We start from the raw sequence: 24467 nt of genomic DNA, 5'->3' as shown, positions 1-24467 counted from the left end.
TGAATTCATCTATTCATTCATTCATCTTCCGAACCGTTTATTCTCGTGGGCGGGCTGGAGCCTATTCCAACAGTCTTTCGGCGGTGGAAGTTGAGTTAAGATGTCTAAAGCCTAATCCTGTTAACATGATTAGCCCTTGAGACTTGTTGAATGTTCTACATTTCATACACTTTATTCTCAAACATTCAAAGCAGACATAAAATGAAACAAACATGTGGATCGATGTACATATTACAAGTACGTATTTACATGTACAAAATACCTCAAATATGAACATTTGAGGTATAGATACTTTTGACTCATTGTTGCTAAATGGTGAAACTTTTACATATTTTAGGTAACGCGTAAGATTAAATTTAAATTTCATGAAAAGATTCGTCAAGTTCACATGATCCACAAGGTCTATTTCAAGGTCAAATTATTGATCAAAAGGTCAAGTTACTAAAATAGGCAACAATTGCAGAAAAACACAGATTTTGAATCTTTGTTGAATTCCCTTTTTAATGAAACATGTTTTGTGACTATTGTCCCAGTACTTCCTCAGATAATACTGGCTTAAAGGTTGAGTACCACACACCTTTTGGCCAGAAATATCAAAATTCGGCGCTCCATAGCTCCCAAACCTTTGCTCTCACCGACCTAAATTTTGAGATTCGGTGTTGCACCATGACTATCAACAATTATACCAACTTGCATTAAAATCAAAATAAGCTTTGGCACGGAATAACCCTCAAACACTCGGTAGCTCGATCAGGTCTCTTCTATTGATTGTATGTCTGCCAGTTGACATTGATGAAAGTTTTGCTATCCATGTGATCAATGTAAAGCACTCCATCCAAGTGGTCCATTTCATGCTGGAGGATTCGAGCAGGCCAACCGCTGCCCTGCCAAGTTGTATCTTCTCCTTTCTCATTCAAACCTAGTGGTAAATAAACACAAGAATGTGATTTCTCAGTTTTGCAAATTAGATTGACAGCAACATACAGATCTAAAATAGAGTACCTGATACTTCCACAGACAGATAACGTGGCACCGTGGCAGAAAAGCCACAAATGCTCTCACAGGCTTCTTGAAAGAGCACTATCTGCCAATCCAGTACCCTCATCTGGGGGTTGACAAATATTCTCAATGGCTGGACAGAGAGTCCACGAACCTTTCTTGACACTGGCGAACTCTCATCCAACAACTTCTGAGAGTACTCCAAGGCGAGGATTCTAAGTGGCACTCCGATCTGAGGAGCGCTAATTCCAACACACTCAAATTTACGCATAACTTTGACCATTGTATTTATTACCTTCTGGACTTCAGGTCCTTTAATAGCTGCAGGGTCTATTATTACAGCTTTTGATCGTAACACTGGGTCCCCTATCTGACATACATGGTTGTAGGGTGGACTGGGAGGGGATAAAATCTTGTGTTTAATGTACTGGAAGTAGGACCGCACCTTCATGTCAGTGGAGTAAGAGTTTAAAACAGGTGCACGTGACTTTGGTAAAATTTGTGGAAAATGAGAGGAAAGAACTGCACGTCTTAAACCCATGAAGTACAGCTGAAGCTTTGTAGAACATCGAGCCATAGGGAGGCCAGAGCCAGGAATTCAGGAGAAAATGCTGCAAGAATATGATAAACAGAGAATGATTTAGAAAAAACTGTTGTCTGTATTAATGCCAATTTGCTTAGGCTCAGTAGTCATTTAAAAAACATCATACATCTCAAAATTGTTGATCTCTTCTAAAGTGGACTTCATGAGGGATCAACATCGGGTCATAGTCAGGCAGAGCCAGGAATTCAGTTGAAAATGGTGCAAGAATATGATAGTCATGTAGAAAAACGGAAGTCTGTATTAATGCCAATTTGCTTAGGCTCAGTAGTCATTTAAAACCATAATACAAAATTGACACAAACATCTCTTCTAAAGTGGACTTCGGAGTTTATGAGGGATTAAACCCAACCACAAATAGTATATTTTTGTTAATATTTCATGCTCCCCTAAAAGCGATCTAAATTGCCTATGCTGCAGTTTTTCTCAATTGATATATAATTCATTCACTGCATACAGCCACCAACTTACTGCACACAATTATCAAAATCAGGACTTTGTAGTCAAAACCTTGAACACTATTTGTGGTTTGAATACAGTTGCCAAAACTCTTGCACTTTTTGTACAAAGGATTGAACACATTTTGTGCTCATTTGAACGCTTATCTCTCATAAGACACAGTTTTCAAAAAATAATCACAAGGAGGCTAAATTTAGACACTGTTCCAAAAGAGTGGTGACAATAAAAACACAAAAGGTTAAAAACTCAGACGAACCTTTTTAACCTTTTCTTTTCCACATACAGTATCTCACAAAAGTGAGTACACCCTTCTCATTTCTGCAATGTTTTAATTATATCTTGTCATGGGACAACACTAAATAAATGACACTTGTTAAGTAGTCACTGTAGAGCTTGGATTGCAAAATAAATGTATTGTTTCTTCAAAGTAACTCAAAATACAACAATGAATGTGTGAAATGCCAGCAACAAAAGTGAGTACACCCCAACTGAAAATCTCAAAATTAAGCCAAAATTGGGACCAATTGGGCATTTTTCCTCTCTGTGTAACCCGACGAGTTAGTGTAATGAGGTGTCAAGTGTGATTGGGGAGCAGGTGTATTAAATTAGGTTTTTTCACTCTCATGCTAGTCACAGGAAGTTCAACATGGCACCTCATGGCAAAAAACTCTGAGGATCTAAAAAAAAGAATTATTGCTCTACATAAAGATGGCCTAGGCTATAAGAAGATTGTCAAACCCTGAAACTGAGCTGTAGCACGGTGGCTAAGACCATACAGCGGTTTAAGAGGACAAGTTCTATTCAAAACAGGCCTCGCCGTGGTCGACCAAAGAAGTTGAGTCCGCACGCTCAGCGTCATATTCAGAGGTTGGCTTTGGAAAACAGGCGTATGAGTGCTGCTAGCATTGCTGTAGAGGTTGAAGGGGTGGGGGGATCAGTCTGTGCCAGCAGACCATACGCCGCACACTGCATTCAATTGGTCTGCATGGCCGTCATCCCAGGAAAAAGCCTCTCCCAAAAAAGATGTACAAGGAAGCTTGCAAAAGGTTTGGTGAAGACAAGCAGACTAAGGATATGGGTTACTGGAACCATGTCCTGTGGTCTGATGAGACCAAGATAAACTTATTTGGTTCAGATGGTGTCCAGCGTGTGTGGTGGCAACCAGGAGAAGAGTACAAAGACAAACCAACAAAGGTGAGAGTACTGTTGGCAGACATGTCCAAAGCCTTCAATAAAATTGACGACGAGATCCGGATGCAAAACATACTGGACCTAAAACTGTGCCTGTTGGAATAATTAAGGTGAAGCCTTGACCTGCCAGACCTGGGGTCCTCATCTTTCACGAGTTGAAATCCTTTCCATTTCACTAAGTTCTTCTTATCTAGTTCCAGGGATGTCCTTTGACCCCGTCAGTTTTATGTATCCTTCCTGTCCTTATCTTTGTGTTTTGTTTCTGTAAGAGGTCTTCACAAGCAATGAGAGCTTCTTTGCACAGGCGAAATGTTCTTTGTTTAGTTCAAAGGAACTTCATTCCTTTTAGTTAACTGTAGCTTTGATTCCTAGATTGTTATTGATCGGAACTGTTTTTCTTTAAGTGTTATATACAGTTTGTAGCATATAAGTTATCCCATATTTACTCAATGTTTGCTTAAGGAACTGCTTACCAGTTACCTCACATTTATTTAATGTGTGTTGAAGTGTTTAGGACTGTTAATTAGTGTGAAGGCGAAGGCCTTCAAACTTTTTTTATTATTATTATTTTTTGACACCTAACTACTCCCACATGCTTTAACCGATTCACCCCATTCCAACTTTTACACGTTCCAAAAATTCACGGCATGATTGCTAGTATTTTATTTGTTCATAACATTTACCGTTTTTGCATAATTAGTAAATTTGTGCCTTAAAATCCCCCATTCATTCTTAATGGCGCATTCAACACGAGCGACGTTCACGAGTGAGTTAGAATTTTGACATCTGACAACTTTTATCATGATTTCTTTCCTTAACTCATTTATTTTTTTATTTTTTATTCATTCATTTATTTATTTATTTAATTTTAGTTTAAAAACATCATTTTAATAATTCATTTCAGTCATTTACCATTTATTTCTCGTTTAATAGCATCATTCCACCATGTTCTACCGCTTTGATAGTGTGTCACTGTTTAGCTCAGTAAATAGAGAATGGCGCTTTCAACTCTTGCCACTTTGACGAGTGAGTTCGAATCCCACTTGGCCGTTATTTTTTATTCATTAATTTTTCATTCATTCAATTTTAACACATCACTTTAATAATTATTTTCATCATCATCATTAATTTTCCATTTTTATTTTATTTATTCATCAATATTAATTTACCATTTTTATTTCATTTAATCATTATTTCGAGTCCCACAATAGTGTGAAGTGCCTTCGCCTTCACACGCAATTTCTCCAGAAATTGCCAATTCTAGTTATTATTGTATGTTCTGTTAGTTTACCAAGAAGATAAACTTAGCAAAAGTTTAGTTGCATTGTTCCACAGGAAAGCGGCATTCAAAGTGCTTCAAGTTATCTGATGACAGTCAAGGATGAGTCAGCCAACCATAGAGAAGACAGCCGGTTGAGGATCATCATACCTGTGCCGAAAAATCCTGCTCCTTCCTGCTTCAATGACTACCGCCCTGTGGCACTGACCCCCATCGTCATGAAGTGCTTTGAGCGGCTTGTCTTGGCGCACGTCAGATCTGTTCTTCCCCCCACCGTTGACGCCTTCCAGTTTGCTTTCCGACCCAATCGGTCCTCTGAGGATGCCGTCTGCTCTGCCCTCACCCACCTGGAGAACAGGGACTCGTATGTGAGATTGCTGTTTGTGGACTTCAGTTCTGCATTCAACACCATTGTTCCACAGAGTCTCATCTGCAAACTCGACAAGCTGGGCCTCAGTACCTGCCTTTGCAACTGGCTACTGGACTTCCTCTGTCAGAGGCCTCAGGTAGTGCGTGTTGGCGACAATGTCTCCGGCAGCATCACGCTGAGCACGGGGGCCCCTCGAGGCTGCGTGCTCAGTCCGCTGCTCTTCACCCTGCTGACGCATGACTGCACTGCAACCTACAGCAGCAACTGCGCGGTGAAATATGCCGACGACACGACTGTGGTGGGTCTGATCACCGGGGACGACGAGACTCAATACAGGTTGGAGATAGACCTTCTGGCCACGTGGTGCAGGGACAACAACCTCCAGCTGAACGTAAGCAAGACCAGGGAGATTGTTGTTGACTTCCGGAAGGGTCACACCCAACACCTGCCGCTGACCATCGACGGTGCTGTGGTGGAGAGGGTGAGCAGCACCAGATTCCTGGGAGTGCACATCAGTGAGGACCTCTCCTAGACCACCAACGCTGCGTCGCTGGCGAAGAAAGCTCAGCGCCTTTCTGCGGAAACTCAGGCGAGCAAGTGCTCCTCCCGCCATCATGACCACATTCTACCGTGGCACCATTGAGAGCGTCCTCTTTAGTTGTATCGCTGTGTGGGGTGGTGGCTGCTCTGAGTACAACATGAAGGCCCTGCAGCGCATAGTGAACACTGCAAGTAAAATCATCGGGGCTCCACTCCTCTCCCTGAAGGAAATTTACGCCTCCCGTCTCACCCGCAAAGCGGCCGCGATTGTGTGTGATGTGAGTCACCCCGCTCACTCTTTGTTTGTACTTCTGCCCTCTAGGAAGAGGTACAGATGCCTACGCTCCCGCACCACCAGACTCAGAAACAGCTTTGTACTCCAAGCTGTCCGGATCCTGAATTCCCTCCCCTCTCCACCCTCTGCTGCATGACGTCCTGTCCTGCTGTCTGCTATTAGCACGCTTGCTCCATTTTGCTGCTCTCATTCGTCTATTTATTTCTTTATTGTTTATTTATTTGGGTTATTTGCTTATTCCTTATTCGTTGCTCTTGTCTGTTCGTTTTTACTCTTTGTGCTATTTGATTGTGAGTGTTGTGTACTGTGTCTAGTCACCGTGGGACGGTGGGAAACATAATTTTTATCTCTTTGTGTGCCTTAACATGTGAAGAAATTGACAATAAAGCGGACTTTGACTTTGAAAAAAAACAGGACACTGTAATTCCAGTGCTGGGGTCACGGGCCGACAATTAAATGCTGAATCACACCACACTATGTTCCTTAGATAGGCAGCGTTGCTCCAGTTCCAAACCCCCTCCCTTTAATGTAGCAATGCCTCTGTAACCAGGGCAACCAAAACATTAAAAAGAGTAGTACGCAGAATAAGGACTCAGAACTGATGAAGATTGTAACTAAGCTTCCTTTCTCTATCATTCTCCTCGCGAGTAAACCTACCCTGGTTGTCTTCTCTTCTTTGTTCCAGCGGGTGATTTAATGTCTGATCGTACTTAGACCTGACTGCCCATCTCTGACAGCCTGGCTACACAGCTATATCACAGGGAGGAGACAAAGAGTGATGGCAAATGGGGCTTATAGCCCCTGGATTGAGGTCACATCTGGGGTGCCACAAGGGGGTGTAGTTTCCCCATATGTCTTCCTCCTTTATATGGCCACCCGGGATGCTTTGTTTGAGGACACTCTTGATGTTGGATATGCAGATGACATCGGGCTGTCAAGAGCGATCCCCATATCCAGCATCATGCCAGACTCATCAATGTGCCTGGAGGCACAAAGGCTGGACGAATGGGCAGCAAAGCATAAGATTCAAGAGTTTTTTTACTCGCCAACAGCCTGGGGGAAGAAGCTGTCTCTGTGTCTGCTGATTTTTATAGAGCTCTGTACGCCAAAACCAGCAGACACAGAGACAGCTTCTTCCCCTAGGCTGTTGCTCTGATGAACTCACACCACTCTTAAGAGTCTGAGTCATTGCTGTGCAATAACATTCTGCTCTCCACACCTTTTGTGAATTGTTGACACTGTTTGTACTATGTGTCCTCTCTGCATCCAAATGATACTCAATGGGAAAAAGTCGGTTGAACTCCGGATATGTTTTACACAAAACCCACCACAACCTCCCCCACTGGTGCTGAGGGGCCAGGAGGTACCTGTTGTGGAAACTACAAACTATCTAGGATATCACCTCGATATAAACTTGACTTGACCAAAACCTGACTGGAGATGTACACATTGAAAACGCAATAAAAACTCTCAGTGATGGGGAGACACTGGCTACCTGCAGATGCCCTTATCACTATCTACACCACTCTCATTAGGCCATGTCTGGAGTACAGTTCAGTGCTCTTGGTGGGCTGCTCTAAAAGACAACAAGCAGAGTTTGAGCAAGTCCAGACATGTGCCTGAAAAATCATCAGGAGAGCAGGTAACTTCTCACAACCCCTACCATCACTCCAGACCAGGAGGGAGGAGGCTACAGTGAAGCTGGTCAGAGACATGCATGATCAGCAACACCGTCTGCATGACCTGCTACCTCTGACACAAGGCAGCTGCACTGCCAGGAGTTTGAGGAACCAACAAAAGCTGGCTGAACCTGAACCTAGGGCCAAGACCAACAAGCTGAGAAACTCCACCTTGTATACTGCAGTCAGGCTGTATAATGACATTATTTAAACAAGCAAAACAGCATGGCCACCAGAACTGACACTTTTTCCATGCCCAGAACTTTTTCCATGACCTGCTGCCTTGAAAAACACGTCTTGCTTTTTTTAACATTTAAATTTCTTGTTGTTGTTATTGTAAAGTTCTGCTGTTTTTTCAGTGGGGCCTTTTTTTGGCTCGACTTAAGCATGAATTAATAAAGTCAAATCAAATCAAGTGTGTCTTGCCTACAGTCAAGCGTCATAGTCTGGGGCTCTATATGTGCTGCTGGCACTGGGGAGCTACAGTTCATTGAGGGAACAATGAATGCCAACATGTACTGTGGAATACTAAATGCATGATCCCCTTCCTCTGTAAACTGGGCAGCGGAGCAGTATTCCTACACGATAACGACCCCAAACACACCTTCAAGAAGACCACTGCCTTCCTAAAGAAGCTAAGGGTGAAGGTGATGGACTGGCCAAGCATGTCCCCAGACTTAAACCCTATTGAACATCTGTGGGGCATTCTCAAACGGAAGGTGGAGGAGCGCAAGGTCTCCAACATCCACCAGCTCCGTGATGTCATCATGGAAAAGGATTCCAGCGGCGACCTAGAAGCTCTGGTTAACTCCATGCCTAAAAGGATTACCCCGGTGCTGGAAAATAATGGTGGCCACACAAAATATTGACATTTGGGTTCAATTTTGACATTTTCAGTTGGGGTGGAATCACTTTTGTTGCCAGCATTTTAGACATTCATTGTGGTATTTTGAGTTACCGTATTGGCCCGAATATAAAACTGTGTTTTTTGCATTGAAATAAGACTGAAAAAGTGGGGGTCGTCTTACATTCGCAGTCTAGACATTATAACCATTCACAATGCTACATGGCGCCAGACATCTTTAAAGCGACATTACGGCACTGCGCCTTAAGTCTCGCGTGAGTTACCTCAGCTTATCACGATTGTTGGAGCTTGTGTGCAGCAGTAAGTTAAAGGTTGCTGGTATCGACTGAATTTTTTTTTTTTTTAGCACACAAAAAATAACACAAATGTCACATGAAGAAGAAAAAAATAATTCAAAGACAATAGTCATGCGCAAGGAAGACGAGAAACCCTGATGGGCTTATAAAGTGTCTCCCTCAGACTTCAAGTTAAAATTAAAGAAAATGTTATAAAAATATATCTAATCAATCAATCAATTAGCCTGCTATTTGAAGTAGGATTAAAATCAGTGTGATTAGAAAGGGATGGTAATTATAACTTAATAAACAAATAAGGATAATAAATCCTTAGTAAACAAATAATAGCATCATCAAGGCAAAATAACAGTAGCCAAGGTAACAAGCACCCTAACTCAGGTAATACTACTATAGTTCATAGTGCATATGTGATTTGTGAATATGTATTGTTTAACGGCAGTTTTGAACATGAAGGACGGAAGGTCAAAGAAATGGATAGGAACTTGATTAAATACTTTGGCACCCCTGAAATGAAGACTAAATTTGGACAGGGAAGCTCGTACGGGGGGGGGGGGGGGGGGGGGGGCAACTCAAGTCTAGCTTTATTTCTGGTGTTATTACAGTGAAAGTCTTCCCTTCTCCTGTAAAAGCTATTGAGTGTAATGGGAAACTGATTGTGGGTTGCTTTGAAGACAAACTGTGCTGTGTGGAGAAAGAGTACCTGGTATGTGCTGAGAATTGATAGTTTCTGTAATAGCAGGAGTGAATGAGCAAGGTAGTTAGCATGTAGAATGATTCGGACACAAGGCTTTTGTAGACAATGGATGCGATTCAACTTGGTAGGATGAGTAGTCGCCCAAATTACGTTGCAATAATTGATATATGGATAGATTAGGGAGTAATAGAGCATCAGAGTTGTTTTTCTGTCCAAAGTATGCCGTAGTTTGCTCAAAATACCAGAATTCCTAGCAATTTTAGAAGACATTGTACTAATATGAGGTTTTCAGCATAGTTTGTCATCAATTAATATGCCCAGAAATTTGACAAATGAAGATAAAGAAATTAACTTATTGTCAATAAAGACCGCTACGTCTTTGTTGCCCTAACTGCTTCTCCCACAGTTGAACAATAAGAAGTTTTTTTTTTTTTATATTCAAAGACAATTTATTTGCTTTGAACCACTGAGAAAACGTTTGCAATTCGTTGTTTATTACTGAGAGAAGGTGTTTGAGATTGCTATGTGAATAAACAACACTAGTATCATCAGCAAATAAGATGGTTGACAGATGGTGAGAGGCTCTACAGAGATTGTTCATATAAATTAAAAATAACAGAAGTCCAAGAATGGAACCTTGTGGGACTCCACATTTGATGTCTAACTGGGATGACTTGTACTCAGGAGAAACTTATATGTGATTTTTTTCACAAATTTTCAAAATTAAAAAATATGCAATGTAGTGAAACCGCGATAAACGAAGCGCGATGTAGCAAGGGATTACTGTCATTTGAACTGCAAGTGACCTCACCCGTGCCGCGCGGCGGTTGTTTACATAAAGGACAAAGGATTCGATCACGGGATGACGAAGATGACGAAGGGCCCCACCTACTACCGGCATCATTAGTGGCTTTGTTTGTATGACAAAAATGCAAAAAGGTGAGCCATACTTGGAATTGCTAATTGATAGATCAGGGCTAATTTTAGACAAAAGCTGAGCTGAGGATTGACAACAAAATAGTTCAATTGAGAAGATGACAAAAATGCGAAAAGGTGCGGCATATTTGAAATTGCTATCTTTTATTTTGTGTTTACATGCAATTGCACTGCGATGCTTTCCCTTCGCTCTCTTTTAGGGTGTGAAGGAACATAAGAGTTTGATCTTAAAGTAGTTCATTAGACATCCTGTGCATGAGAGTATGAAACTGTAAAGTGCTGAGTGTGTGACGGTGGGAACAAAACAAGATATGTGGTGCAAGGACGTCTGCGTTCCAGAACAAAAGATAACCCAGGAGCAGCAAGGAGGACAAGATATCCACAGGGCCAGCTGGTAGATAACAACCGGTGACCCTGGAAGGAAAACTACAACCAGGAGGAGCGAGCAAGTGATTCGGCAGGAGAAGAAAGACCAATGAGAGCAAGCTAAAGTTAACTGCAGTTTACACATAGCCAATAGAATAATGACAGAATGCCTTTGTTGATGTGCCATTTGCATATTGTGTAGTATAACTAATGGCTGGGCAACTCGGATGTAGAGTACGTCTGCTGGTGGCAACAGAGGCGTACAGAGGTGTATTAAGAGGGACCCGAGACCCAGGTGATGTATTAGATTTGTGTGTTAGGAATAAATCCACTCGTGCGTGAAAATGCCGGCTTCCTGATACCTTTCTATTGCAGAACGAGCGCGCATATTGTTGGATGAGTGGGAGTTGGGTAAGGTCACAAATTGGAGTCAGATTAGTAACTTGAGTTTATGTTAAATTAGAAATAAATTCCAACAGGTGTTTACATGCGATACCTCTGCTCTGCTTTTCTTTGGCTCTCTTTTACAAAGTTTACGTGGTATAACGCTGTTCTACTTTTCCCTCGCTCTTTTGGCGTAAAGCTTATAGTATGGGCGCCTGGCTCGACCACGAGGAAATGAAAGACGGCTGGCTTGACAGCAGTAACATTAGCACACTCCTACAAAATGGCGTAACCCCTTAACAGTGCACATATGTGTAGGAAATAGTATATATACACAATCGGAAACATTCTGTCAAGGAGGTAAATAGCTAACCACGTCAGGCCAATTGACCAATCAGAGCCGTTTGAATTTCACGTTTAATGCTGGCTGGTAGAGATATCCCCCCCCCCCCCACACACACACACACACACACACACACACACACACACAAAATAGTTAACTACAAAATAATGTAGGGGTGCACTTGCCTGTCTTGTGTGCCGAGACTAGAGATGGTACGCTCGAGTCAGTCGGTTCGACACAGCACCCTTTTTGCAGCCGAAGTGTTTCTGTCGTTTCGAGAGCACGTCTTGTCACGTGACCAGTGTGTGCCCTACGGTGCGTCACGAGCTTCGCGGGAAATTCGAAAAATCAGACCGTTTCAGTGGTGTACATAAGACCTTTACGGAAGAGGATTAGGGCCAGTGAAGAAAAAAAAACGAGGGGTGACAGGATAATGCCTTTTTTCCCCCAGAATTCTGACTTTATTCTCAGAATTCTGACTTTAAAGTCAGAATTCTGACTTTAACACAAAAGTGCAGTAAAAGTGGACACTGGTCTTTGCAGTCAAGAGCCGTTCGGATTTGGTCACGAGCAGCCATCATGAATCCATCGAGTTTTTTTCAAATTAAAAAAAGGACATGGGAGAAAATGTGCTCCAAATATTTCAAACTCCTCCTGTTGATGGGCTTAGTTACCGATTGCCATCACGTTACGTTTTAAAGTCAGAATTCTGAGAAAAAAAAGTAAGAATCCTGGCACCCCATTTTTTTTTTTCTTCACTGGCCCTAATCCTCTTCCGTAGACCTGCGTGAAGCTGCCCCCCCGCCCCACGCAAAAGTTAAGTGAAATAGTTTGTTTCGTTTGTGCCGTAAAAAAATTCGTTTGTGCTGCAACGGTTTTTAGTTATGAGAGATTATTTTATAGGTCATCCAGAGCTCGCCCAACACACACACACACACACACACACACACACACACACACACACACACACACACACACACACACACACACACACACACACACACACACATCTACTCCAAATGAACCCGAAATGGTACTGTTTGTTTGTGATTCGTTTGGAGAGAGGCCTGAGTTTTGGCGGTCGAGTAGCGTTTTCATGGAACTGCAAAAAACTTGTATGGAAATTCTTCAAAGAGAACCCAGGCTTTAGATAATTTGAAGGAAGTGCTGCGTGTTGTGCGGGATGTCCGTTTTTGAGCCAGGAAAGCAAAGGTGTGGAGTTTGGAGTTGGTTCTTTATTGGCAAGATCTTGGGTTGTTTAATGGCGGCCAATACACACGGCACAGCAGCAGATGAAACATAACTTCTGTCTCCAGGTCAGCTTCTTTTATACTTGTCACATGACCATTTCGTACCTGAGTGTGGGGGGCGTCACCCCCCTGTGTATGTGTGTGTGTGTTTATACAGTTATGTGTTGTGTTGTGATTGAGCAGTTATGTTTGCATAAAATAATAAAAGAATTGTACATATATGAGCATCATATTGTACAGAGATTGTCCACCCTAATAGAACATGTACACATTGCTGTTACTCCCTCGTCAGAAGCGAGGCAGTTATGGCGGCGCTGGGCTGACGAGTTGCAAAAAAAAAAGGCCATGGCAGGGACACAGGAAGAAAGTACCGTAATTTTCGGACTTAAGTCGCACTTTTGGGGCAAATGTATTTGTCAAAATCCAACACCAAAAACAGACACGAACCAGCAACAACAGGCTAAACGATACGGTATGCTAACGTGACATACACAAACGAGAGGCTGAGAACGGGCCTAACGTAACATTCAGAGTTATTCAATTGATTTTTACATAAATAACACGTTTATCAAACTGTTATCTGTGTCACTCCAAATCATAAAATACATCGATCATCGATCGTGTAAACAATGCCGCGTACGCGCGCCGTCGGACTTGTGATTTGCATGTCTAATTATTCCACAGACCCATATAACGATATATAAAGTATATTTCAAATAACTATCATATAGCAACAATATTACCAAACCATCTGTAACTCCAAATCATAAAATACATCGATCATCGATCGTGTAAACAATGCCGCGTACGCGCGCCGTCGGACTCGTGATTTGCATGTCTAATTATTCCACAGACCCATATAACGATATACAAAGTATATTTCAAATAACTATCATATAGCAACAATATTACCAAACCATCTGTCACCCCAAATCATAAAATCCATCAATCATTGATCGTGTAAACAATGCCGCGTACGCGCGCCGTCGGACTCGTGATTTGCATGTCTAATTATTCCACAGACCCATATAACGATATACAAAGTATATTTCAAATAACTATCATATAGCAACAATATTACCAAACCATCTGTCACTCCAAATCATAAAATACATCGATCATTGATCGTGTAAACAATGCCGCGTACACGCGCCGTCGGACTCGTGATTTGCATGTCTAATTATTCCACAGACCCATATAACGATATATAAAGTATATTTCAAATAACTATCATATAGCATCAATATTACCAAACCATCTGTCACTCCAAATCATAAAATACATCGATCATCGATCGTGTAAACAATGCCGCGTACGCGCGCCGTCGGACTCGTGATTTGCATGTCTAATTATTCCACAGACCCATATAACGATATACAAAGTATATTTCAAATAACTGTCATATAGCAACAATATTACCAAACCATCTGTCACCCTTCACCTTCACCTTCATCTTCTTCCGCTTATCCGGGGTCGGGTCGCGGGGGCAGCAGCTTTAGGAGGGACTCCCAGACCTCCCTCTCCCCAGCCACTTCCTCCAGCTCATCCCGGGGGATCCCAAGGCGTTCCCATGCCAGCCGAGAAACGTAGTCTCTCCAGCGCGTCCTGGGTCGACCCCGGGGTCTCCCACCGGTGGGACATGCCCTGAACACCTCCCCAGGGAGGCGTCCAGGAGGCATCCTGATGAGATGCCCGAGCCACCTCATCTGGCTCCTCTCAACGTGGAGGAGCAGCGGCTCTACTCCAAGTCTCTCCCGGATGACCGAGCTTCTCACCCTATCTCTAAGGGAGAGCCCGGACACCCTGCGGAGGAAACTCATTTCAGCCGCTTGTATCCTGGATCTCGTTCTTTCGGTCACGACCCATAGCTCGTGACCATAGGTGAGGGTAGGAGCGTAGATCGACCGGTAAATCGAGAGCTTTGCCATTTGGCTCAGCTCTCTCTTCACCACGACGGACCGGTACAGAGTCCGCATTACTGCCGATGCTGCACCGATCCGCCTGTCGATCTCGCGCTCCATCCTGCCCTCACTCGTGAACAAGACCCCAAGATACTTGAACTCCTCCACATGGGGCAGGATCTCATCCCCGATCCGGAGAGGGCATTCCACCCTTTTCCGACCGAGGACCATGGACTCGGATTTGGAGGTGCTGACTCTCATCCCGACCGCTTCATACTCGGCTGCGAACTGCTCCAGTGAGAGCTGGAGATCACGGACTGAAGAAGCCAACAGCACCACGTCATCTGCAAAAAGCAGTGACGCGATGCTGAGGTCCCCAAACCGGACCCCCTCAACGCCTCGGTTGCGCCTAGAAATTCTGTCCATAAAAATTATGAACAGAATCGGTGACAAAGGGCAGCCTTGGCAGAGTCCAACCCTCACTGGGAACGAATCCGACTTACTGCCGGAAATGCGGACCAAACTCTAGCATCGGTGATACAGGGACCGAACCGCCCTTATCAGTTGGCTCGGCACCCCATACTCCCGAAGCACCCTCCAGAGAACCTCCCGAGGGACACGGTCGAACGCCTTCTCCAAGTCCACAAAACACATGTGGACTGGTTGGGCGAACTCCCAAGCACCCTCGAGGATCCTGCCGAGGGTGTAGAGCTGGTCCACTGTTCCACGGCCAGGACGAAAGCCACACTGCTCCTCCTGAATCCGAGGTTCGACCTCCCGACGGATCCTCCTCTCCAGCACCCCTGAATAGACCTTACCAGGGAGGCTGAGGAGTGTGATTCCCCTGTAATTGGAACACACCCTCCGGTCCCCCTTCTTAAAGAGGGGAACCACCACCCCAGTCTGCCAATCCAGAGGCACCGTCCCCGATGTCCACGCAATGCTGTAGAGGCGTGTCAGTCATGACAGCCCCACAACATCCAGAGACTTTAAGAACTCCGGGCGGATCTCATCCACCCCCGGGGCCTTGCCACCGAGGAGTTTTTTAACTACCTCAGTGACTTCGACTTCCGAGATTGGAGAGTCCGCCTCAGAGTTCCCAGGCCCTGCTTCCACAATGGAAGGCGTGTCGGTGGAATTGAGGAGGTCTTCGAAGTATTCCCCCCACCGACTCACGACATCCCGAGTCGAGGTCAGCAGCACAGCATCTCCACTGTAAACAGTGTTGACCGTGCACTGCTTCCCCCTCCTGAGAAGCCGGATGGTGGACCAGAATTTCCTCGAAGTCGTCCGGAAGTCATTCTCCATGGCCTCGCCAAACTCCTCCCACGCCCGAGTTTTTGCCTCAGCAACCGCCGAAGCCGCGTTCCGCTTGGCCATCCGTTACCTGTCAGCTGCCTCCGGAGTCCCACAGGCCAAAAAGGACCTATAGGACTCCTTCTTAAGCTTGACGGCATCCCTTACCACCGGTGTCCACCACCGGGTTCGGGGATTGCCGCCACGACAGGCACCAACAACCTTACGGCCACAGCTCCGGTCGGCTGCCTCAACAATGGAGGCGCGGAACAAGGTCCACTCGGACTCAATGTCCCCCGCCTCCCCCAGGACGTGGAAAAAGCTCTGCTGGAGGTGGGAGTTGAAGCTCTTCCTGACAGAGCGTTTGGGTCTGCCAGGTCGGACCGGCATCTTCCCCCACCATTGGAGCCAACCCACCACCAGGTGGTGATCAGTTGACAGCTCCGCGCCTCTCTTCACCCGAGTGTCCAAAACATGCGGCCGCAAATCCGAAGACACGACTACAAGGTCGATCAACGAACTGCGGCCTAGGGTGTCCTGGTGCCAAGTGCACACATGGACACCCTTATGCTTGAACATGGTGTTCATTATAGAAAATCCGTGTCGAGCACAGAATTCCAATAATAGAACACCGCTCGGGTTCAGATCTGGGGGGCCGTTCCTCCCAATCACGCCCTTCCAGGTCTCACTGTTATTGCCCACGTGAGCATTGAAGTCACCCAGTAGAACGATGGAGTCCCCAGAAGGAGCACTCTCCAGCACTTCCTCCAGGGACTCTAAGATGGGTGGGTACTCTGAGCTGCCGTTCGGTGCATGAACACAAACAACAGTCAGGACCCGTCCCCCCACCCGAAGGCGGAGGGAGGCTACCCTCTCGCTCACCGGGGTGAACCCCAATGTGCAGGCGCCCAGCCGGGGGGCAATAAGTATGCCAACACCTGCTCGACGCCTCTCACCGTGGGCAACTCCAGAGTGGAAGAGAGTCCAGCCCCTCTCGAGAGGACTTGTACCAGAGCCCAAACTATGTGTGGAGGCAAGTCCGACTATGTCTAGTCGGAACCTTTCTGCCTCACACACCAGCTCACACACTTACAATCATATCAATATAATATCTAGTATCACTCCAATACTAGATATTATATTGATATCATTATAAGTTTAACACAACCTTAAAAAAATATGTTTGCAAACTGCTGAAAGCACATTTCCCTTTATTAGTTAGTTATCTAAAATGCTCCACTAGTATCTGTTTCCGCAACCCTGTATGTCAAAGAGCTAAAACCCCACGAATTAACCAGGTTGCAGAGGTGACCCTCAAAACCTGTTCACTCTCAGGCCCACCCTGCTTTCTCTCAATAAATATTCTCTTGCAAGAAGCGAAAATCAGACTGCTTTCAAGCACCTCTGTACCACACAGGGGTGATGATGGCTTTCTCTGCTTGCAAGCGTAAAATGGGCAAACTGTCTCATGTGTGGTTCTTGCATAAAAGGTGGAGTGGGCCAAACTATCTACACAAATCATCATTATTTGTGTATACAAACATTGTACTTGATAAATGCATTCAGTTGACACATTGCTTTTCACGTTTGCACATTAACTGTGGCCAGGAGAAATTCTTTTTGCATGCTTTGTATCAATCAGTGTTTTATCAAACCGTTATTTCTACCTGTAGTCATTATCCTAAGAAGGGACGGGACAGTCAACTAATACATTTATTATCAGGAAAAAAGAAATATCACTGTATGACTGATACCTATATAAAGAACATTAACTCATTCAGTACCAGCCATCTTCAGACAGTTTTTACCCTAACACTTGGCAAAAATGGCCTTGCCACATTTGAAGTGCACCCTCTACTCTTTTTCGCCTGCCTGCTTTGGGCATCCATTTGGGTGTGCTTAGCTTAGAGCTCCGATGTATACACGTGCAGAAAGCAATGTGACTATTACCGTATTGGCCCGAATATAAGACGACCCTGATTTATAAGACGACCCCCTCTTTTTCAAGACTCAAGTTTGAAAAAAGACTTTTTGAAAAACAATTTTAATTTTTATACAGAAAATAATTTCTGTACATCTGAAACAAATGATTATAACAATATATTTGAGAGAAAAAGCATGCTATTTTGCCTCATTCAAATCATGCAAAAACTGTCTATCACATCTTAATATCTGAACATTTAAATATGTAAACTAAAGCGCAATCAATCACATTTGTAAATGAATGGCTTCTGGTTTTTGAAACGTAAATAAACCAATCTACTGTGATAAAACAACAAAATTGCAATAACTGCATTAACCATCAAAGTGAAGTCTAACTGTAATTGTAGTCTTGAAACAAATCTGAATAAGGAAAAACATTGCAATAAAATAACACAAACGGGTTTAAACTTGAGAGTAGCTGAGATCTGTCATGTCAGAACATTACTCCTCACAAACATCCTCTGCCTCGTTGTGCTCAGTGTCATTGTCCACGTACGCGTACACCCTCCTGTCGAACTCTTGAAAGCGGCCGCTCTGAGGACCACGGAAAGCTTTTCTCTGATTGTGAGCATTTTTTTGGCGATCTTTTTGAGCTCTCCATCTCCATACATTACACTCTGACACCATATTTCACAGCCGCTTTGCAATTGTTTGAAGACTTTGCCTCATTTATCACCATCATCTTGAAGTTTGCATCATAACTTCTACTCAGTTGCCGGTTAACCTGGCCGATCTTCAACCCACTTTTCTCCAGATTGTCGCTACATTTCTCAATTTTCTGTTATCTCCTCTTTTCTTTCTCACCGCTACTTTTTTATTTTTCTTCTTAGTGCTAATAATGCTAAAAATTCCAGAATTTTTATTCTACGTGACAGGGGTTCGCTTTGGCCTGGGGAGTTAAGTTCAGCATTCGCTTTGAAGATCTCTGGTGCCATCTAGCGTTGTGAATCGGTATAATGTCTAGACCCTGAATGTAAGACGACCCCCACTTTTTCAGTCTTATTTCAATACAAAAAAACACCGTCTTATATTCGGGCCACTACGGTACCATAGCATCAATTTTGGTCTGCTGCAGATCTCGTAGTCACCTAGCAACATACATTGCAACATACATTGCACTTCACCTTCCCACTTAATCTTCGCAAAGGCTTGTTCAGCCATGGCTGATTCTGGAGTTCTGCAAGCCCTTATCTTCAGTTAGGATAGGTGTTGGGTCTTCAACATTCACAAAGAATTTCACAGAAGCAGAGAGTTGTCTTCAATGGCCACCAGCTTTTGCAAAAGGGCGGGAATCAAACACACAGCATGTGTTGCTCGAAAACCGCACCCTTCTACAGGCTGGCCGCTTTTTATTGAGTAAATACAATGGGTGGAGTTTACACAAATGTATAGCTTCTCATTGTTCACAGTAGTCAGTTCAGCTCATGATTGCAGAAAACCAAGGATGTTATTATTACTTAAGGGAAGCAGTATAGACCTCTCAACGATGTCATTGTTCAAACCCAGGATGTTCTTGCTTAATGACTCATGGCTCCAGCCATTTGCATCGTGTACCATGAAAAACACCATTGTTCTCTTAACATTCTATATTGGTTGGAAACTCCCTGGACACAAGGTCAAACTGCCATACAGCAAACATCTTCCATTTAAACCCATGGAATCTAATGATAATGTAAAACATTTTTCCCAACAATAGGCAATATACATTTACAGTGCAGGTCTTGCTTTTCAATTCTGAATTTTTGGTGTAATCATTTTTTTTGGGGTGTACGCATTCACGTTTCATTTTAATTTCATATCCCCATAGTTACCCACATGCACAGAAGAAAGATATGTCACTCGCAACAAAGTGGAAATAAATGTGGTCCAGTGAGCGGGCACCTCGGCCTTACCTTACCCTCTCATATCCACAGAGGAGCAATTCGAAAAAAGGTGAAAATACAGTATTTAAGTAAACTAGAGGCTTCAGCTCTCTCCACAGGTTTTTCATCAGGTTGAGGTGTTGTGATGAACTCGGCCACTCCGCTACCTCGATGTTCCTCTGTATTAGCCATCCTTTATTGCCCTCATCCCCAATGCGGCAGTCACCCAGTACACCTAAATCTCCATTTTATGCGGACTTTGGGGTCCAGAATTTGGGACTTGCATTAACCCTGAAAGCGCATTGTATAGAAAGACTTGTTTTTTTCTAGAAAGGCATGTTTTATAGGTGGCCGAAGGGGTTAATTTAGATCAGGCCTGTTGTTGGGTAGCCGGAGGGGTCTGTTTGCTTCACACACATCGAAGTATGTTGACGTTTTATGAAAAGAGAAGCAATACGCAGATGACAATATCGGGCAGATTGAGTAAGTCATTTTGATGCTATGTTAATTGGATGGATGAGAGAATAAATCAGCCACTTATTCTACTACTATAACATAAGTGGTCTTTGACTTGTGACTGTGGATGAAGTGCTTCTGCAAACTTCCTCCTTCAAATCAAAAACGATACTAGCAATCCGTACCACTGCAATAAAGATCAAACATCCATCCATCCATTTTCTGAACCGCTTAGTTCCCACAGGGGTCGCGGGCGTGCTGGAGCCTATTCCAGCCGTCATCGTGCAGTAGGCAGGGGACACCCTGAACTGGTTGCCAGCCAATCGCAGGGCACACAGAGACAAACAACCATTCGCACTCACACCTAGGGACAATTTGGAGTGCTCAATCGGCCTACCAAGCATGTTTTTGGGATGTGGGAGGAAATTGGAGTGCCCGGAGAAAACCCACACGGGCTCGGGGAGAACATGCAAACTCCACACAGGGAGGGCCGGAGGTGGAATCGAACCCGCACCCTCCTAACTGTGAGGCGGACGTGCTACCCAGTGCCCCACCGAGCCACCAAAAAACAGATCATACAGCCCAACTAATTATCTAACACCCTTAAATTGGTCACGGAAATTCACCGAATCACTAGTGCTAAGGTTTACCCACTAGTCATTTAGCTTTGTACGGTTCTTATATCATCCATTTAAAATACTACTTGAAAATGTATTTATGACAAAGAAAATTCGGGTCCATGACCAAACCACGTTAGTCAGAAAGTCGCATAGGATTGAAGCGAATAAAATAGAGATTGAGGTGTACTTCACAAAACAAAACAATGTCCCCATATACATACATGACAGAGGATGGTAATCTATTTTCATCCTTCATCATAGTAGGTCAAATTGTTAATGCTAAATATCTTAACTTTGGTTTTACCTGACCAGAACACCAGCACGTTTTCCCAGTCCTTCTGAGTCATTTTGATTTTCAATGGCAAACTTAAGGAGTGCGACAAGGTTTTCGTTCATTGAGGCATATTATGCTGCCAGCTTTTTTCTTGATGACTCTGGTTCAAATTGCCCTCATATGATGAACAAGTTCATGGTGTGTACATTATCACAATGTGCCACAACCAATTCCCTCCCAAAAAGGAGAGTTTATTAGTGAGCAAACTCACAAAGTCAGCACGTTATTTGCAATCTATGTATGTATAACTGTAACTTGAATTTGAACTACATTGAATCTGTTGTGTCGTACAAAGATTTAAATGAAGGTGTGATCTGGATTTAGATTATTGCGGGTTTGCAGTGAGTCCCAAATTTTTTAGCGTTTCAAGCAGAACAACTGAACAGATTGCCATTTTGTCTCCAACCTTAGATACATGCTAAAGCTAATTGTTTCTTCTGTGGTAGTCTAATGAAAAGAACATTTTCAGTCTGGGGCTGCATGTGTGTGTGTAAAATTTAATTTATGGTGTATTTTTATTTCCTTATCACATTTCATCCAGGTATGTGTATTTACACAAAGCTAAAATTGTAACTGAGCAGAGCTGGGTCTGACTGTTTCGGCATGAGTGTAAGTCTGAACATTTGTTGCTACATATTGGACTGTGTGCAAGGTACAAGGTGTGTTTACATTTTAGAAAATATTTTATTCATACAATCATCTTTTCAACCATAGTAACATTCCGAAACAAATCCGTATGAGAAGCTGTCAGTTGCAGATTAAAACAACAGTACAACATTGCCATTTATCTAAATTGATGGCAATGTTGCAGATTTCGTTGGAGAAAGTACATGACCACATTTGACCAGTGGTCTCCGTGAATCCCTCGGGAGAATCTTCTCAATGATAGATTATGCTGGTCAGAAACTGAGGATACACAATTCTTATGGTGGTCCATTTACTGCTGGATCTGAGAACACGGCACTCTGGTCTAATCTGTGTAGAGAAAATAGAAAAAAAATAAAAATAAAATTAAAGGCCCGCGTAAGGGGCCAGGTAAACATGTTCAGTGATTATAAAAGGAACACGTAAATGCATCAATATTATAAAGCCTTTAAAGTGAAAGTGTTTTTTGCGTCAGACATATTTGGTTGCATCTAGAAATCTCTTAACAGTTGGCAGATAAAAAAAATATTCTCATTCAGGATGGATTGCATGAAGGCACTGTTGGATAGTTGTTAGAAAGGCCAGGTTTGATTCGTTTATCATCACACAATAACACCAATATATAAGGTAAGTTTAAAAAATTAATCACACAACTGCAATTACCGTTTTGGCCGGAATATAAGACTGTTTTTTGCATTAAAATAAGACTGAAAAAGTGGGGGTCGTCTTATATTCGGGGTCTAGACATGATACCCATTTTCACTTGTGGGCAGCGGCAAGTTAAAGGTTACTGGTATCAAATGAATATGTTGCTGTGATCATGTACGTCTTTGACACAAAGTGAGTACATGCATTTCATTGTTACTACTGTCTACTGTTGTGCCCTTTGTCTGATCACGGTTTGTTTCGTGTGTGCGCCGTTTGATTGATAGCTTTCGCGCGCTCCTTTAAGTTTGCCTAGCATCGTATAAGTAGCTGTTACGCAGTATTTCATTTATGGTTATTTAGTATAGCGGAACCGTTACGCGCAGTTAATTATGTCATGTGAACCGTTGTGTGACGTCAGAAGTTGAGCGTTGACTTACATGCTGTATTTCTGTGTGTTGCAGAACGCCCCCCCCCCACAAACACACACCCCACACACCCGTCACACGCTTCCTACAATAATCACACAGACAAGAATCACATTCACACTTCCAAAGACTCATTCATATACACTACACAGACCTGCTCTCACCTGCCATGAAGAAAAACACTTGTGATGTTTTCAATATCTTTAGAAAATGTTTGTTTCATTCATTAGTATGTAAAATTTTAAAGTAGTATCTTAATCCACACAACATGTGGTATACCATGCACCCAAAAATAAAACAAACAAACAAACAGGCTGACAAACAGGCTGACGTCGAGGGATGGCTGGATGAATGGATTGTGGGGGGGGGGGGGGGGGGGGGGAAGAGAGAGAGAGAGAGAGAGAGAGAGAGAGAGAGAGAGAGAGAGAGAGAGAGAGAGAGAGAGAGAGAGAGAGAGAGAGAGAGAGAGAGAGAGAGAGAGAGAGAGAGAGAGAGAGAGAGAGAGAGAGAGAGAGAGAGAGACGCTATCCATCTAATCTCTTTCTTTCTCAGAATTTGTTTGACATTATGGACATAGCTGCTGAAATTCCTAAATCATTTGCAATTGTACATTTTGAAACGTGTTTGCAAGATGTTGGAGTATTTGCATATATAAACAACAACTGAACATTTTGAGGTGCTCAATTTCTACCCAATTATGACACACGCCTGTTTCTGCTTGAATATTTCACCAGTGGAATTTTCCAAACAGTTTTTTTTGCGGCAAACCTCAACATTCCCAGATTTTTGTTGCCCCTAACCCAGGGGCATGCGGATGTGTTGCAAGTATCAAATTAAAAATGAGAGAATTCAATTGAATATGCATTTGTGTTTCATTTGTGCTGCTTCGGTTTCATAGATATTAGAGATTTATTTCATAGCGATGACGTCACCCAGCCCCCCCATTTTCCTCCAAATGGACCCAAAATGGTACCGTTCGTTTGTGCTTCGTTTGTGCGGGTTGTGGGTTGTGTCGAACCTAAAATAGAGAATATACAATTTTGAAGCCTGGCACCTGGACCCACATCACAAATGAACAAATCTGGAAAACAGTCAAAATTCCTTGCACATTTGTTTTTAAAAGAGCCAAAGTCTATCCATTGGTCTCAAATAATTATATCGAAATCAGAGGATACTGCAAGGAGTGTCATGGCCTTCTCAACATTAATTGTGGCGGAGAGTCAGAAATTAACAGCCCAATAATATTGAACTGTTTCATTAAGAACAGTGATGACTCCCTACACACTGGTAGCTCAAAGCGGTTTCTATCTGGACAGTTGTGTGTGCAGGTAGCCAAGAAACTTTGTGAGGGCAGGATGGAACCACATGTATGGCGGGCATCACAGGGAAATAAACTGATGGACTTCACGCTGCGCAAGGCAAAGCAAGAGAAAAATGATTTGGCATTAGGAGACAAAAATCCCATTTTCTCGTTGCAGATGTTGAAATACAGTGCACCTCACAGTGACCGCATCAAAGACATCGGACTTGACAAGTTTTTCTGTCACTATTGGAGTCAAACACAAATGCATGTGTACAAGAGCTTAAAGAAATCTCACCCAATCTTATGTGTTGATGCAACTGACCCACGTCTTTCCTGGTACTTTGTTAACGCTACAATATCTTTATATACTAGATCTCCGCAGCGCACGCGCGGCGTTGTTGACATAAAGAACGAGGAATTTGATCGATGGATTTAATGATTTGGAGT

At 43.3% G+C, this 24467-nt stretch overlaps 3 protein-coding genes and 1 long non-coding RNA gene across 13 annotated transcripts in view; 2 read left to right on the top strand and 2 right to left on the bottom strand.

The window, feature by feature from the left end:
• Positions 1 to 143: 143 nt before the first annotated feature.
• pdf (peptide deformylase, mitochondrial) lies at positions 144 to 11807 on the bottom strand. 2 transcript variants are annotated; one of them, XM_085914638.1, is made up of 4 exons: positions 11483 to 11807; positions 4680 to 4876; positions 1003 to 1610; positions 144 to 919 (listed from the first exon to the last, which is right to left on the bottom strand). In XM_085914638.1, exons 3-4 carry the CDS (start codon positions 1574 to 1576, stop codon positions 762 to 764), a joined length of 732 nt encoding a protein of 243 aa, XP_085770764.1. In that variant the 5' UTR covers positions 1577 to 1610; positions 4680 to 4876; positions 11483 to 11807; the 3' UTR covers positions 144 to 761. The 2 variants fall into 2 exon arrangements, with proteins under 2 accessions (XP_085770764.1, XP_085770763.1); XM_085914637.1 differs by lacking the exon at positions 4680 to 4876 and having other exon boundaries at positions 11483 to 11801.
• LOC147056145 (uncharacterized) lies at positions 4467 to 6672 on the top strand. Its single transcript, XM_085914639.1, has 2 exons — positions 4467 to 5035; positions 5158 to 6672. Exons 1-2 carry the CDS (start codon positions 4619 to 4621, stop codon positions 5317 to 5319), a joined length of 579 nt encoding a protein of 192 aa, XP_085770765.1. The 5' UTR covers positions 4467 to 4618; the 3' UTR covers positions 5320 to 6672.
• LOC147056141 (uncharacterized) overlaps positions 9891 to 24467 on the top strand; it is a 118532-nt gene continuing 103955 nt past the window's right edge. The window contains exon 1 of the long non-coding RNA XR_015066450.1: positions 9891 to 10865. This is a non-coding gene — a long non-coding RNA (uncharacterized LOC147056141). The remainder of the gene's footprint in view (positions 10866 to 24467) is intronic.
• Positions 18972 to 24467, bottom strand: part of ppp6r3 (protein phosphatase 6, regulatory subunit 3) — an 87420-nt gene continuing 81924 nt past the window's right edge. For 6 of the 9 annotated variants that reach the window (XR_015066448.1, XR_015066449.1, XM_085914631.1 and 3 more), the window contains one exon: positions 18973 to 21974. Coding sequence is in view for 7 of the 9 variants with exons in the window: in XM_085914631.1 (XP_085770757.1) it covers positions 21923 to 21974 (52 nt within the window). In the remaining 2 variants the exon portion in view is untranslated. Of the gene's footprint in view, positions 21975 to 24467 lie in introns of all 9 variants that reach the window. The other 3 variants (XM_085914633.1, XM_085914627.1, XM_085914629.1) reach the window with 3 other exon arrangements.

The sequence above is a fragment of the Syngnathus leptorhynchus genome, chromosome 6 (genome assembly GCF_054491065.1).
Source record: "Syngnathus leptorhynchus isolate UIUO chromosome 6, UIUO_Slep, whole genome shotgun sequence".
Lineage (NCBI taxonomy): Eukaryota > Metazoa > Chordata > Actinopteri > Syngnathiformes > Syngnathidae > Syngnathus > Syngnathus leptorhynchus.
Note: the sequence above shows the minus strand (reverse complement) of the source record. Positions and strands in the feature narration are given on the sequence as shown.